This window comes from Pygocentrus nattereri, chromosome 12 (genome assembly GCF_015220715.1).
Source record: "Pygocentrus nattereri isolate fPygNat1 chromosome 12, fPygNat1.pri, whole genome shotgun sequence".
In the NCBI taxonomy this organism is placed as follows: domain Eukaryota; kingdom Metazoa; phylum Chordata; class Actinopteri; order Characiformes; family Serrasalmidae; genus Pygocentrus; species Pygocentrus nattereri.
The window spans coordinates 5,479,215-5,492,533 of NC_051222.1; the positions used below are offsets into that span (position 1 = coordinate 5,479,215).

Sequence of the window (13,319 nt, forward strand, 5' to 3'; positions counted from 1 at the left end):
TTGGCCAGCAAAACAAACTAAACACCAAACTGTTTTACCTTGCAAGAAATGATGTTCATTTTCACTACATGTAATATGTTCTCCACTTGCATGACACACATCCACATGTTCAACTGGAGGTTTTTTTGGGGAGGGGACTTTTGCACCAGGCTAACTTATGTTACATGAGCTAACAACAGTACTGCCATCTGACATTATTGACTAGTGCACCACTGCCCCCTAATTTGAGATATGTCTTCACAAAGCATTGGATGGTTCTCTAAATTTCCCAATCTCTGTGTTCCCATCCTAATAAGTCTAAACTTCCATGCGCTTTTCTCACGGTTGACCACAGATGTTCTCGTAATGAGGTCATGGTCTTATGGGTCTGCCCATTTTCTAAACCAAAGGCACAAAAAACAATGTGTAGGATTGGTTAAACCGTGTGGAAGACCACATTATCAATTAAACCCATGAAAAGGATACTACAGTAATTATAGACCACTCCCTTTTTGACTGTAATCTGTATGCGCCGCAACTAAAGTATTACATATTACAGTATTACAGTCTACAGTGTAGAAGGCAGATGTGTTACCCACTACACTAGTCAACCATACTATTCTTCAAATCCTGAAATTCTGAATACATTGATCCAAAATATCAACAATTTTTACAAGCTTAAGCATCACCTATTTGTGATGGACAGAAAACTTACAATATTTCAAATAATTAACCACAGTGAAAAGTATGTACCTTCATAATGTAACTTGTGTAGAATCTAATTAGAATATAAAGGATCTCTGCATTTACCGCAGTAAGATTCTACCAGCTTTCTACTACTTTTACTGAAGTATAGGATTTGCATACATTGTCTTATCCATTTGTGCATAAATCAGGCTAACTTGGTACCACTGACTGACTGGTTTATATTCCATGATAGTAATTAAGAGTTTAAGTGACACTTTTTAATTCCACAAACGGGGAAATTTCACCTCCACATTTAACCCATCTGTGAAGCGAAACACCACATACACACTAGTGAGCACACACACTAGGGGGCAGTGAGCACACTTGCCCATAGTGGTGGGCAGCCCTATCCACGGTGCCTGGGGAGCAGTTGGGGGTTAGGTGTCTTGCTCAAGGACACCTCAGTCATGGACTGTTGGCACTGGGGATCAAACCAGCAACCTTCCGGTTACAGGACCAGTTCCCTGACCTCCAGCCCACGACTGCACCAGTTGTATCTTTCTTCTATGACCTAATGTGTCTTTCTTCTGCTGTACCACACCGGATTCAATCAATACCTGAGGAGTTCACTTCAGTGCACGATGAAGGCTCCAAGACCAGAGACTTAAATTATAATCAGAGTCACTGCACATCTGAGGGAACCTACTAGGTTATTCAAATGAGAACTTTGAGCAGTTTCTGAAGCAACCCAGGAAATATCAACAGCATCACCTGTTCAACAATGCAAAGCAGGAAAGTACAAGCTCACTGGGATTCCACAGAGGTGGTGCTGTGAGAGATGCGGGCAATGGGAAAAAAGAGGTCAGTAGGACCTAAGACTCCACTAATGAGGCAAAAAGAGAGGCATTCACTCAGCAAGACAGGGTCATTTGCACTGAGAAACAACACAAAGGTAGTTTAAGCCTGGGCAGATTGGTTCTCCACCAACGCATTTAGTCTCTCTTGAGAACAAGAGCAGCAAGTGAATGGTGAGACTTAAGAAGACGTTCCCTTAATTATGACCAGCGATGCCCAGAGATGCTTTGTTTCCCTGATATGGACACTGTGTGGCCAGATCTGAGAGTGGACACAAGGCAGGGCTCTTGTTTCAGTCACTGGTCATGGTCTACAAAAGCAACTGTTTTAATTGTAGGAGAGCATTGCCTTTGGGCTTTTCCTGACTTTCAGTAAAACTTTACTGTAGTGCAGTGTTGATTTGGCTACAAGCTACATATTTGAAGGCTGCATTTATCAACTTTGAATATCTATATCATGACATTGATGTTTTCATAAGAAAAGGTTGTGTCAGGACACTTTCTGGAGTGAAATGGCCGAGATTGTTGCTCATGTTGTAAATTACTGCCACCTTGTAGGCATTAGGTCAACTTGACATTGACGCCTGCCTGAATAAGCATTTATAAATGTTGACATTGATTTCTTATTTGCTGTAGGTGTCAACCTTATGAATACTGACCTAGAGTAGTGTTACCATCATCTGTATGTATTTAGGTATTCTTCTACTATGCCATATATGCCAACCGAGAAATACATTTTTGATCTTAATAATGAAAATTTGGTAACACTTTCTATGAATGTCATGTTTGTAAGCATCATAAACATGACTATAAATATTTATAAAAATTTGTTACATTATAGCCATGTTTATTATGCATTATGAACTGTTAACATAATGCATTATAAGCACTGTTCATAACAAATTATAAGAGCTCATAAGCTGTATTAGTCCACTCTAAGTAAAGTGAAGCGCCCTGGAAACACTAAAACACAATAAAGCTCATTACAGGCTTCAAATGTCAGAGTTTACACTAGAGCAATGTCAGTGTTTCAACATCTACAGCTGTTGTGGGAAAGTCAATGTTCACCAGTGGTAATGTGCACCACCGTTAGCCTGGCACTGACTTAACACTGCATATTCATTTGCATATTGAAAATCTCAGGGCATAAATCTGTATCTGTATTTACTTTATGCTCTCCAAGGTGATTTCTTTAGAACTGACAGTATAACCTGTTATTAACATTATTTATAATGCATTATATTAACAATTCATAATGTGTAATAAACATTGCTATAAAGTGTATTTCAGTGTCATTCATTTTTATAAACATGTATAACCATGCTTATAATGTCTTATGGATGCATTATAGCCTGTTATAAATATGTTTATAGATGCTTACAAACATGACATTCATAGAAAGTGTTACCATAACTTTTAGTGAACAGCATCATAGATGGCAGGATGTATGTGCTGAGGTCATTTGGGCTATTCCAATAATCAGCATCATTCTACGTTGCAGGGGTCAAATACAAGGTCCAAAAAACAGGCAAAGGGCAAATATATGAGAACTACAGAAAGGCAGAAAAGGTGGGAAGTATGGTCTAGAAGTGCAAGATGTTTTTGCAAGACTTAGTGAAGGGCTGTATATACAGTAGAGTCCACCATGAGATTATGGTGCAGATGATCATTAGGAGGTGGTTCCAGGGTGGAACCCGAGTCAGGAAGGGCCAATCAAGCCCGGAACATAGAGGTTAGTGTCATAGACTACCAGAAAGAGAACACCTGAAAAAAAACATCTACAGCTGTTGTAAGAGTTTCTGTAAGGATTATGATTACTCAGCCCAACATAAGAACCTCTGCTTGAGCACTAAGCACAGTTATTTCTCAGATGAAGGAATGCTTGGCATGACGGTGCTTGTCAGAAGGTGGTGAGACTGCACAGTTCGGAAGGATCACTGGGATGCCTGCCTACTCCGACAGCTTTATTGAGTGCTCTAATTTACGTAGCAAACTGATAGGGCATGGAATGAATCCAAGTGGCACCTGGCGTCCGATACAGTGTGTAGCTATGGATGCCAAGTTGGCCTCTGTAAATGCTAATGGCTTCGGTCACAGCCAGCACCATTCAACAGAGTGGCACATACCGAAAGAGGAAAACGGCACGAGGGAATGGAAGACGGCGACCTCTGACTTTCTTCCGTTGAGGTACGTGTTCATCAGAATGTACTTTTGCAGCTAATTATTCCATCAATATCCCATTACGCAATGAGCCAAGAGTCCACTGCGCCATTAACAGAGCTCCCTGGTTCAGCTGAGAGAAGTCTAACACTTCAACGTGAAAAAATCCTCACAGTGCTTCACACTCATCCAATTCTTACTACTAGGGTTACTATCCCTCCATGGGTGGCTGTCCAGTATCACTGAATGAAGACCTGCCATGAACCAGGCTGCCAGAGTGACCAACACAACCTCCAACAGCAGGTATGTGTCACGGGAGGGAAGCGAGGAGGGGACTGCAGGTAGGACCGGACCAGGTTGTCATTGAGGCTGCAGCAGTTTGGTCTGCCAGATGCTTGATTAATAGAAGGCATTAAGTCAATGCCCAAACCTCTTTGTGATGAAGAGCTGGTGCCTATCTCCTGTACTATGCCTATCAATTTACAGCAGGCAGGTTACTTGACAGTGTCACAGGTCAAAGAGCAGGCTAACTAAAGATCCTCCCCATGATCAGCGGCGCATGATGACAGACAGCAGTGTGGTTTGTGATTTGCCGCCACTTACAAATGAACAAATCAATGTCAATGAAACAAAAACGGAAGCTTGGTTCAATCGACTTGTCCCACTGCCTTGGGGTAACACTTACTTTTACAGTCCTTTAAGTGTACTAACCAGGTACTAACCAGGTACTAACCAGGTAAACACACGTCTGAAAAAAATTCTGTGATAAAAAATGTTATAATTTTATATTTAAGTTATTAAACTTGTGTAATTACATGAGAGAGAATAGGCTATTACAACTATTAAGGTACACTTGTGTATTCACACAAAGCAAAATTGAACTTCATTCACGTGTAATTACATAAGGTGTACTTCTGTAATAGTGGCTAAATCATTAGTAGTTACATTGTTGTTGCATGCAATTACACGGTTATTAGAGACACTTAAATATAAAGTGGGCCTGAAATTTCAATGTTTTCAATTATTTAAATAAGCACCAGCTTCACATTGCTTTTTATTTGCTTTCTTAAAGATATCATTTTCATGCTTTTGTTCATCAGTGTTCTCTAACTACAGTACCCAACATCCATTGTCTAAATACATCTGACAGACACTGGGAATTCCTGTGGTGTCCACCAGTCCTGCTGGCACTGACCTCTGTGCTTTTAAAGACCTCAGTCATCTATTCTATTATATGCAGTACACAATAGATGCCAGAGATGTTTTCCAAATTTTCAGCCAATTCAATAAGCCAAGGTAAGCAATCTTCATAGTCAGATATCTAACTTGCTTTAGCTTTTAACTGTTGTCCTTCTCAACCCATGAGTCACTCCAGTCATTTGAGTAATACATTCTTTCCCTTATAATGATGGTTTGAACAGCTTTTTACTACAAATATAAGGTTGCAATAAGATGTTCACCTTCCTAGCAGTAACATCAGTTAACAGGTTCTAGTAGTGAGCACTTGGTACCTCCCACTGTCAAGATATATCATCAGAAGGAATATTTTCAAGTCTTTAAACCTGACAATTTCACTCTATTTTGGCCAGAGACACCTGGAGAGACAATAATGAGTGTTTTTAATTGTTGGTCATAGTATCATTTGTTATCTGGCATTGTGATACCACATCAGGTATCAGTATCGGTATCAGAATCCTGGTATTATGACAACCCTGCATGCAACCCTGGATGGGTATTATAAACGAATACAAACTACAGCCTAGTGTATTAGGTCTGTTTTAAAAAAACTTTTTTTTGAGTCTTATTTTATCAAATGTGCTTGGGGACAATCCATTCTTTGTTTTTGTCCACCTACAAGTAAACGTCTCATTAGCTGAGTATTGCACAAGACACCTTCCCTTGTGAGCATCCATCATCCATCCACTGAAACACACACACATATAGCCAGAGGGGAAAGGGAGGAAAACAAGTTTGTGGTTTTCAGTCTTTTCTTAGGCCTCTTACTTTCACCGCCGCCCCCAAGAGGATCAGCTATCCAGTTCTAATCACTGTGCTTTTGAGTTCCAGGAGAGCTCTACCACTCCTGTGACCTACAAAGAAGGACATCTGGTGGATGCCAAGGATCACTCATAGAGCTATGATCTCTGTTCACTCACTGTCCACTTTAGGTAGGTCCACTTATATCTAATCTATTTGTTGCTGTGCCCAATTTGAGTTTGGCCATTCTCTATTCCATGGACTGTGGTTTGTAATGGTACATAAACATAGTGCACTAAAAAGACAAGAGGACCTCATGGACATTCCGTCGCTGTTCTTATTGTGAGACTTATCTGCCATCAAAGTCAAAGTCCACTGATGTGTCCAGCCAGCTGAAATAGCTACCTTGCTGATACATCACCTCTATTAATGGTTTAGATGGCTAGAACCTACAAGCAGGGCCAGAGTTTAATGACATGCCTCTAGAAGTTGAGAACAGCTCAACCCGTTTGCACTGAAGTCCTTGTAGTTACTAAATAATAAGCCTTAGTATGTAATAAGCCTGGGATTTTAAGGCCAGATAATGCCTGTTGAAGTGGTCAGTCATATAGCAAAAAAAGCTGAAGTGTGTGATATATTACATTTCAGGATTTTTGGTTTTCTACAAACTTTAGATCAACAAGAAAGGGAGGCAACTGAGGTAACTGATAGTGTTTTATTAGATGCAACTTCGTTTAGAAGAAACTCTAAGATCAAAAATCAAGGCCCCCACTTCCGAGCTGCCTTAGCTAATGCGTTTGTGAAACAATATGACCGGTTTACAAGGAAGATTGAACAGAGCCACTGGGATCATGCAGAGGAAAGATCCAGGAGCGAAACCAGGGTTGATGGTAAAGTCATTCTAGTGTCTGGAGGATCTACCAACTGCGTCAAACACATACTGGATGTTAAATAGCTAGAAACAGGAACTTTCTAATTAAGACCTGATGCAGCCTTAAGTGTTCTTAAGTATCTTCACCATGTTCATCTGTGCATTGTACACCACACTTTCAACAAACCAGGACAGTACTCGACCTGGCAAACCCAGGTCTAAAGCTAACCTTAGAGGTGATACACAACATTGCTTGTGGAGCAATAAATGTACAAAAAAAAACAGCCCTCAATTGTCAGACTTTCCCTTTGAGCATGTTCCCTCTCAGCAGTTGTAAACAAGGCACCTCTGCATGACAACAACGGCGTGTCAAGACGAATTGGAAAACGACCACTGATGAAGGTGTCCTCCATAGCCCTCGCTCTCTCTGCCAGTCCATAATTTCCCCAGGAGCTTCGTGTGCAGGTTCTCGGGGCTGGTGCGTGATATAGCAAGAGCTTTGGAAATCCAAGGCAAGGCAGTGCCCGGCCTCTCCGAGCCCTACGTCCTATGGGGGAGGCCACAACCTTGCAGTTAAAGCAGGCTCCATGTCGCGGAAGCCTGAGAAGACTGAGGGCTGGACGGGGAAGAGCTGGAACTTGCTGGGAGGACTCAGCAGGGTCCCATAACGGAGCGTTTGAGGGAGCGGTCGTCAGGCCGCTGAAGCTCGCCAGGAGTGAGATTGTCAAGCCAGTAAACAATACATGCTGGCCACACCAGCTTTCCTCCAGCTGTTCGTGATTGTGGCCCTTGATTGAAGGACCATTAGATAGCGGCTTTTGTGCCACTTGGGGTCTTTCTGTGGGAGGACAATGGGGGCGTCTCTTTGATGCTTATGGATCCCACAGCCCCACCGAAAAGCTTTTAGAGTGTACATGTGGTGTGCTGGTGGAAGATGGCAAAATAAAGCCGAGGGAACAATGCAGGGGGGACAAACACATTTCAACAAGAACCTGCCTTGGCATTCATTTCCCAGACAATGCAGTGAGAAGTGATTTTAGAAGACAAGGTAAGTACATCTGAAAATAGAGGAAAAGTGAGTAAAAAGTTGGAAATACGGCCTCTGAGATGTGGTTCAAGCTCAAGAGCCTGAACAATTTCACTGGACAATTGGAATGACGGCTAATATCAGGACCACAGGTGCATCATATTAACAAAATTGCATGTCGTAATTATATTGTCAAATATAACATTTTGCACTGTAGTGTACTAAAAACAATTAACTGCCCTTGATGTGGCTCAGGCTGCATTATTTTGGCCAAATGAAGCTTGCTGTATTGAGTGACCGCCAAAGAAGTTTCATTAAAGGGATTCTGTAGTGGAAAATTCCAGCTCTGCCCTATTCCGACGTTACCTTAACAAGACACAGGTGAAAAGATAAGTTAAATCTGTATATATGGCCATTGGTTTTGCACATCCTTGAGCAAATTCTTCCCATTCCTTGCTTTCTAGCATTTGTGCACTGTCTGGTTCTAGTTATTCCAACTTGTTGCCTTATACAGTGCCTATAAAAAGTATTCAACCTCTTGGAAGTTTTCATGTTTTATTAACACAACAATGAATCACAGTGGATTTAATTTGGGGTCAACGTGAAAACAGATCTCTGCAAAGTGATTTAAGTTCATTACAAAGGTAAAACAGAAGTACATAAGTACAAGTACTTGAATATATAAGAATTACATAAGTATTCAACCCCTTTAATATATCTTTCCTAAATCCTCACATGCAGAGCATGGTGGTGGTAGCATCAAGCTGTGGGGTGGGCTGTGATTGCTGCCAAAGGTGCATCTACTAAAACACTGACTTGATGGCATAAATATGTTTTAGATTTGTTGGTAACTAACCTATTTGTAAGCAGTCTACTCAGTTACTAATTCCTAAATATACAATCAGTTACTAAGCAATCACTAATGCTTAATGAACCCTTAATTAATGTAGAACTAAAGTGACTTATTACCAACAAAATTACTCCTTAGTTTGTGACACTGAATGAAAAGTGTTTCCAAAAATCTAATTTAATCCACTGCGATTCAATGTTCTGTGATAATAAAATACATACAACCTCCAAAGGGGTGAATACTTTTTATAGGCTCATATTTATGAATGTAGGAAAAATCCTTGGCTGTGGATTTGCCCATTCTCTCCGTAAATGACTCACACCACACAATAAAATATTTAGTGATTAGCTAGAGGCTCATTTGTGCATGGTGATAATTCTGTGTTGCCTAATTGTGAATGGCATCATACATTAATTAACAATTAACATCCATATACTGTGCAACTGTAATCAAAACACACAATTTATGACTCAAATCAAAGCACATATTAAGAGGGGCGCTCTTACCTTTGCGATCTGCACACACCAGTTGAGCAGCAGCTGGGAGCCGATGTTGTCTTTGTGTTCGTGAACGTAGTCCAGCAGGCAGCCGTGGGGCATGAGCTGGGTCACCAGCTGGATGGTCGGGCTCAGGCACACTCCCAGCAAACGCACCAGGTGGGGATGCTCCATGCTGGCCATAATGAGTGCCTCCTGGTGGACAGTTGGGGAAATTCAAGTCAAGGCCTTAACATAGAGGTCATCAAAACCAGTCCTCGAGGTCCCCTAGATGATCCACATTTTTGCTCCATCTCTTTGCATTGTGGGGTTAAGTTAGTCTATACATTTGCTCCATCTGGGGAAGGGATTGAATGGGTGCTCAATCCTGGTCCTGGAAGCCCACCAACCTGCAGAGTTCGGATCAAACACACATGGATCAGATGTGTTAGATCAGGGTTGGAGCTTAGCAGAGTGGTAGATCTCCAGGACCAGGATTGGGCACCCCTGATCTGGGGGAAACTCAGGACCAGTTTGAAGACCCCTATCTTAACACAACACAGGTCATTCTTCAAGAGACCTCAAGGGTTGGATAAAATCAATGACTATGCTGTGAATAATATTGTTCCAACAGTATTATTTATTAATGTATCTTAGCAACCAGACAAAATGGAAGTGTTCTGAAAACGCCTTTTGAAAATATTTTTGGGCTGAGTACTCTTTAAAATAGGGGATGTTTGAGTTTAAACCCAAATTGATGGAAAAGGTTGCACATTAATACGAAACAAACAAACAAAAAATACGGAGAACACAGATGCCCTTCAAGGAAAATAGTGGCCAAAGAACAAAGGAGCTTTTAGTGCTCCGAGCAAGATGAGCGAGGGGGCCCACAGTGGGGGCTACAAAATGCTCGCATCCCAGAGAAAACATTATCTGTGAAGCCCTGGAGGGGGGACCAGCGAGAAAGAGGGAGAGAGATAAAGGAAAGAAAGAGAAAGAGAGAGTGTTGGTGTTGCCTTGCTGCTCAGTAGAGGTGACCCCCATTAGCGAGACTGACCCCAACATGTATCTGTGTGCGCGAGTGAGTGTGCACACATTCAGGAGAGGAGAGATGTGTCCCAGAGAGGACGCCTAACACATAAATACCAAACACCAAGCGCTTAAATGTACTACATGGCTATTTAATACAAACCAGACGCTCTTAGGAATATCAGCATATGTGGGCAAAAGTGAAGGCAAATGTCAAATAATCACTTATGCACAGATTTTTAACCAACGACTTTAGCTGTACAGGTCTTCATTGGCATGAAGCTAAAGCCCAAACCTGACCAGAACCCAGAGATTTTTAGCAGTACTGATCAGACCTGGTCAGGCCAGGTCTCAAACTGGCCGGGACTGATCAGTATTGCTGAATTTGAAACCCAATCCGGATGCATATCTACAGAGAAGGATTATCACAGATGTCTACAGTACCTTATAAACAGCACTACATTTTTCTGGACTTGCTGATCGTACCTTGCAGATAACAACTGATCAACTGAGCCCTACAGCTCTTAAGTTCCTCACGCTCCTGCTGTTCCTGCAGAAACGCCAACTGGGCAAAAATTAACAAGCAACAGCAAAGGTACACTGTGAGTACCAACCCAGAACATCCATTTCCTCAAGTGTGGCTTATTCAGGGACACATTCGCTCATTCCTCAAACTCCAGAGCCATTCCGAACTGGAGGTCTGCAACCTGATCCAAGCCCAGTAGTGGCAGCAGTGAGGAGAGGAACTTCCTAACCCCTTAAAATCTCAGGCTTAGTACATACTAAGTCTTATTGTCCAGTTTATTCAGTAGCTACAGGGACTTCATTGCTGTATTCTGCCAGTTACTGTGGGTAATTTTATGAAATACACAGGTAGGTATTGATAATGCACTACAGACGTGTAAAATCCCAGCAACTCAAGTGCTTAGTAACCAAGCCAAGCACTGTGAAACTGTGTTCGCAATAATCTACTTCTGTTGATATCTCAAAGCTAAAGTCAGCTTCATGTTCAAATGTTCCATTCTACCTTAAAAAGCACTGGCAGAATGTAACTGCTTCACTCTTTCAGGTGGAACAAGAATTCTGAATAAGATGCTGCCAAATAAGAAGCCAACTTTTCTAGTTTTTGCCCAGCTCCAAGCTACACTGATCCAATCTATTGGATGGTAAGGCAATACAAACGTATTGCTTTTTTGCCTAATTCAGTGGTTGAGATGTAAACAAAGTCATTGTATAATAATATGCTTTAATGCCTTATATTTCCAACAGTTTAGAGACAAAATGTTGGCCTTAAATGTATTTATTAAAGACATGGCAGAGGGATACATGAGGGGCATTGTAAGGCAAAATAGTCCCCACAATGGGGAAATTTCACCTCCACATTTAACCCATACACACACTAGGGGGCAGTGAGCACACTTGCTCGGAGCAGTGGGCAGCCCTATCCACAGCGCCTGGGGAGCAGTTGGGGGTTAGGTGCTTTACTCATGGAGACCTCATTCAGATACTGTCGGCACTGGGGATCAAACCAGTAACAGGGCTGGCTCCATAACCTCCAGCCCATGCAGTGATATTGAAAGTAATTGGCAGAATTCCCCTTCAAAGCCAGACTACTTCCACTCACATCCATAAACTCCACATTGGCTTTTGGTCCTGTAGTTTCATTGAGGATCTTGATGGCCACTGGAATCTTCACGCTCTCTCCCTCTGGAACCCAAATACCCTGAGAGAACACACAACAAGTAAAAACCATGTAAAAATCAAGGGCTTTTAGTGGGCAGTTATATTTACACTCAGAGCAAAGACGCAGTTTCTGGCTGTTTTCACCTTATAGACGGTTCCAAAAGCTCCAGTGCCCAGGATCTTCACCCTCTTTAGTTCCGTCTCCTTCAGTATTCGTAGCTGAGCTTGATTTGGTGCTGTTCCACTGGGTGTTAGAGGCTCCACCAACTGAACAAAACAGCAGGTCCGTTATTAGTAAACACAATTACAAACACACAGACATTCAGAGCTGCTGCTGTTTTTAAACACTTCAGTGTCACTGCTGGACTGAGAATAGTCCACCAGCCAGCAGCGTCCTGTGGGCAGCGTCCTGTGACCACTGATGAAGGACTAGAGGACGACCAACACAAACTCTGCTGTAACAAGGTGCGACAAGGCGGACCAAAAAGGTAGGAGTGTCTAGCAGAGTGGAAAGTGAGTGGACACATTGTTTAAAAACTCCAACAGCACTGCTGTGTCTGATCCACTCACACCAGCGCAACACACACTCTCTGTAGTGCTGAGAATGACCCACCACCCAAATAGTACCTGCTCTGTGAGGGTCCATGAGGGTCCTGACCACTGAAGAACAGGGTAACAGAGTATCAGAGAAACAGATGGACTACAGTCTGTAACTGTAGAACTACAGAGTGCAGCTCTACAGTAAGTGGAGCTGATAAAGTGGACAGTGAGCGTAGAAACTGAGCATCAACTGATGAGCCCCAGTCCCTAACTTTATTAAGGTGGAGCTACGAGGCAGGTGATTCTATTAAAGTGGCCATTGAAGGTGTGCGGACACTTCACAGTGTTTCCCACGAATGTCCTGCCCACCACACACACACAAAACAAAGCCTGGGAAACATGAACAGTCTATACGCACGTTAATGAACTGCTCGTTGGACCGGGATCTCCCTGCCGCACCCCGGAAAGAATTAAATGACTTCATCTATCAATCTCTCATGCACAGCTGATCGTTCAATTCAGCCCAGCCCAACCGATTCATTACATGGAAATGGAGGCGGATTCGAGGTCGTTGCGGCCATTAGCACTAACATGCCGTCCCGGGAGAGATTTCCAACACTGCGGCTTTGCGTTTTGAAATGGAAGCTTCTAACACATGGAGATGAATGCAGGAGAGACTAAACGAAGCTGAAGAAAAAGTGGATTTAACCAAAACAAAGCATTTATACAGGAGGGGAGGAGAGCGAGAGGCAGCGGGCAGGGCAGTCAAACAATATCGCCAAGTAAAGGTGCTGACTTAAGCACGAATAAAAATAGTTCTCCCCTCCCAAAAAGCCAATCGCAACTTTCAACGCACCAACAGAGAAGGGCAACACTGAAACGGGCTCAGGTTTGGAGATACTCTGAGACAAGTGATGCTTGACTGCATCCGAATCAGAATAAAGCCGTAGGACATTCATGGCTGCGCATTACAGTGATTTCACCACAGTTATTGTATATGTTAAGGGTTTTAATATGTTATATAGTTTCAAGGTTCTTCAAGGGCTCTTTGGGAAATGAACTGGTTCTATACAGCAGCATGAACGTCATGAAAGGGTTCTTCTAACTGATGGAGATTGTGCTGTAGATAATTCTATACAGAAATCTTTGAAAAATGGTTCGATGTAGCACCAAAAAGGGTTCTTCT

At 42.3% G+C, this 13,319-nt stretch overlaps 1 protein-coding gene across 2 annotated transcripts in view; it reads right to left on the reverse strand.

Annotated features, from left to right (window-relative positions):
* si:ch73-383l1.1 (receptor tyrosine-protein kinase erbB-4) overlaps window positions 1-13,319 on the reverse strand; it is a 323,429-nt gene that overhangs the window by 32,375 nt on the left and 277,735 nt on the right. For both annotated transcript variants that reach the window (XM_017719311.2, XM_017719313.2), the window contains 3 exons: window positions 11,738-11,860; window positions 11,535-11,633; window positions 8,912-9,097 (listed from right to left, as the gene is read on the reverse strand). In XM_017719311.2, the coding sequence (XP_017574800.1) occupies window positions 8,912-9,097; window positions 11,535-11,633; window positions 11,738-11,860 (408 nt within the window). The remainder of the gene's footprint in view (window positions 1-8,911; window positions 9,098-11,534; window positions 11,634-11,737; window positions 11,861-13,319) is intronic.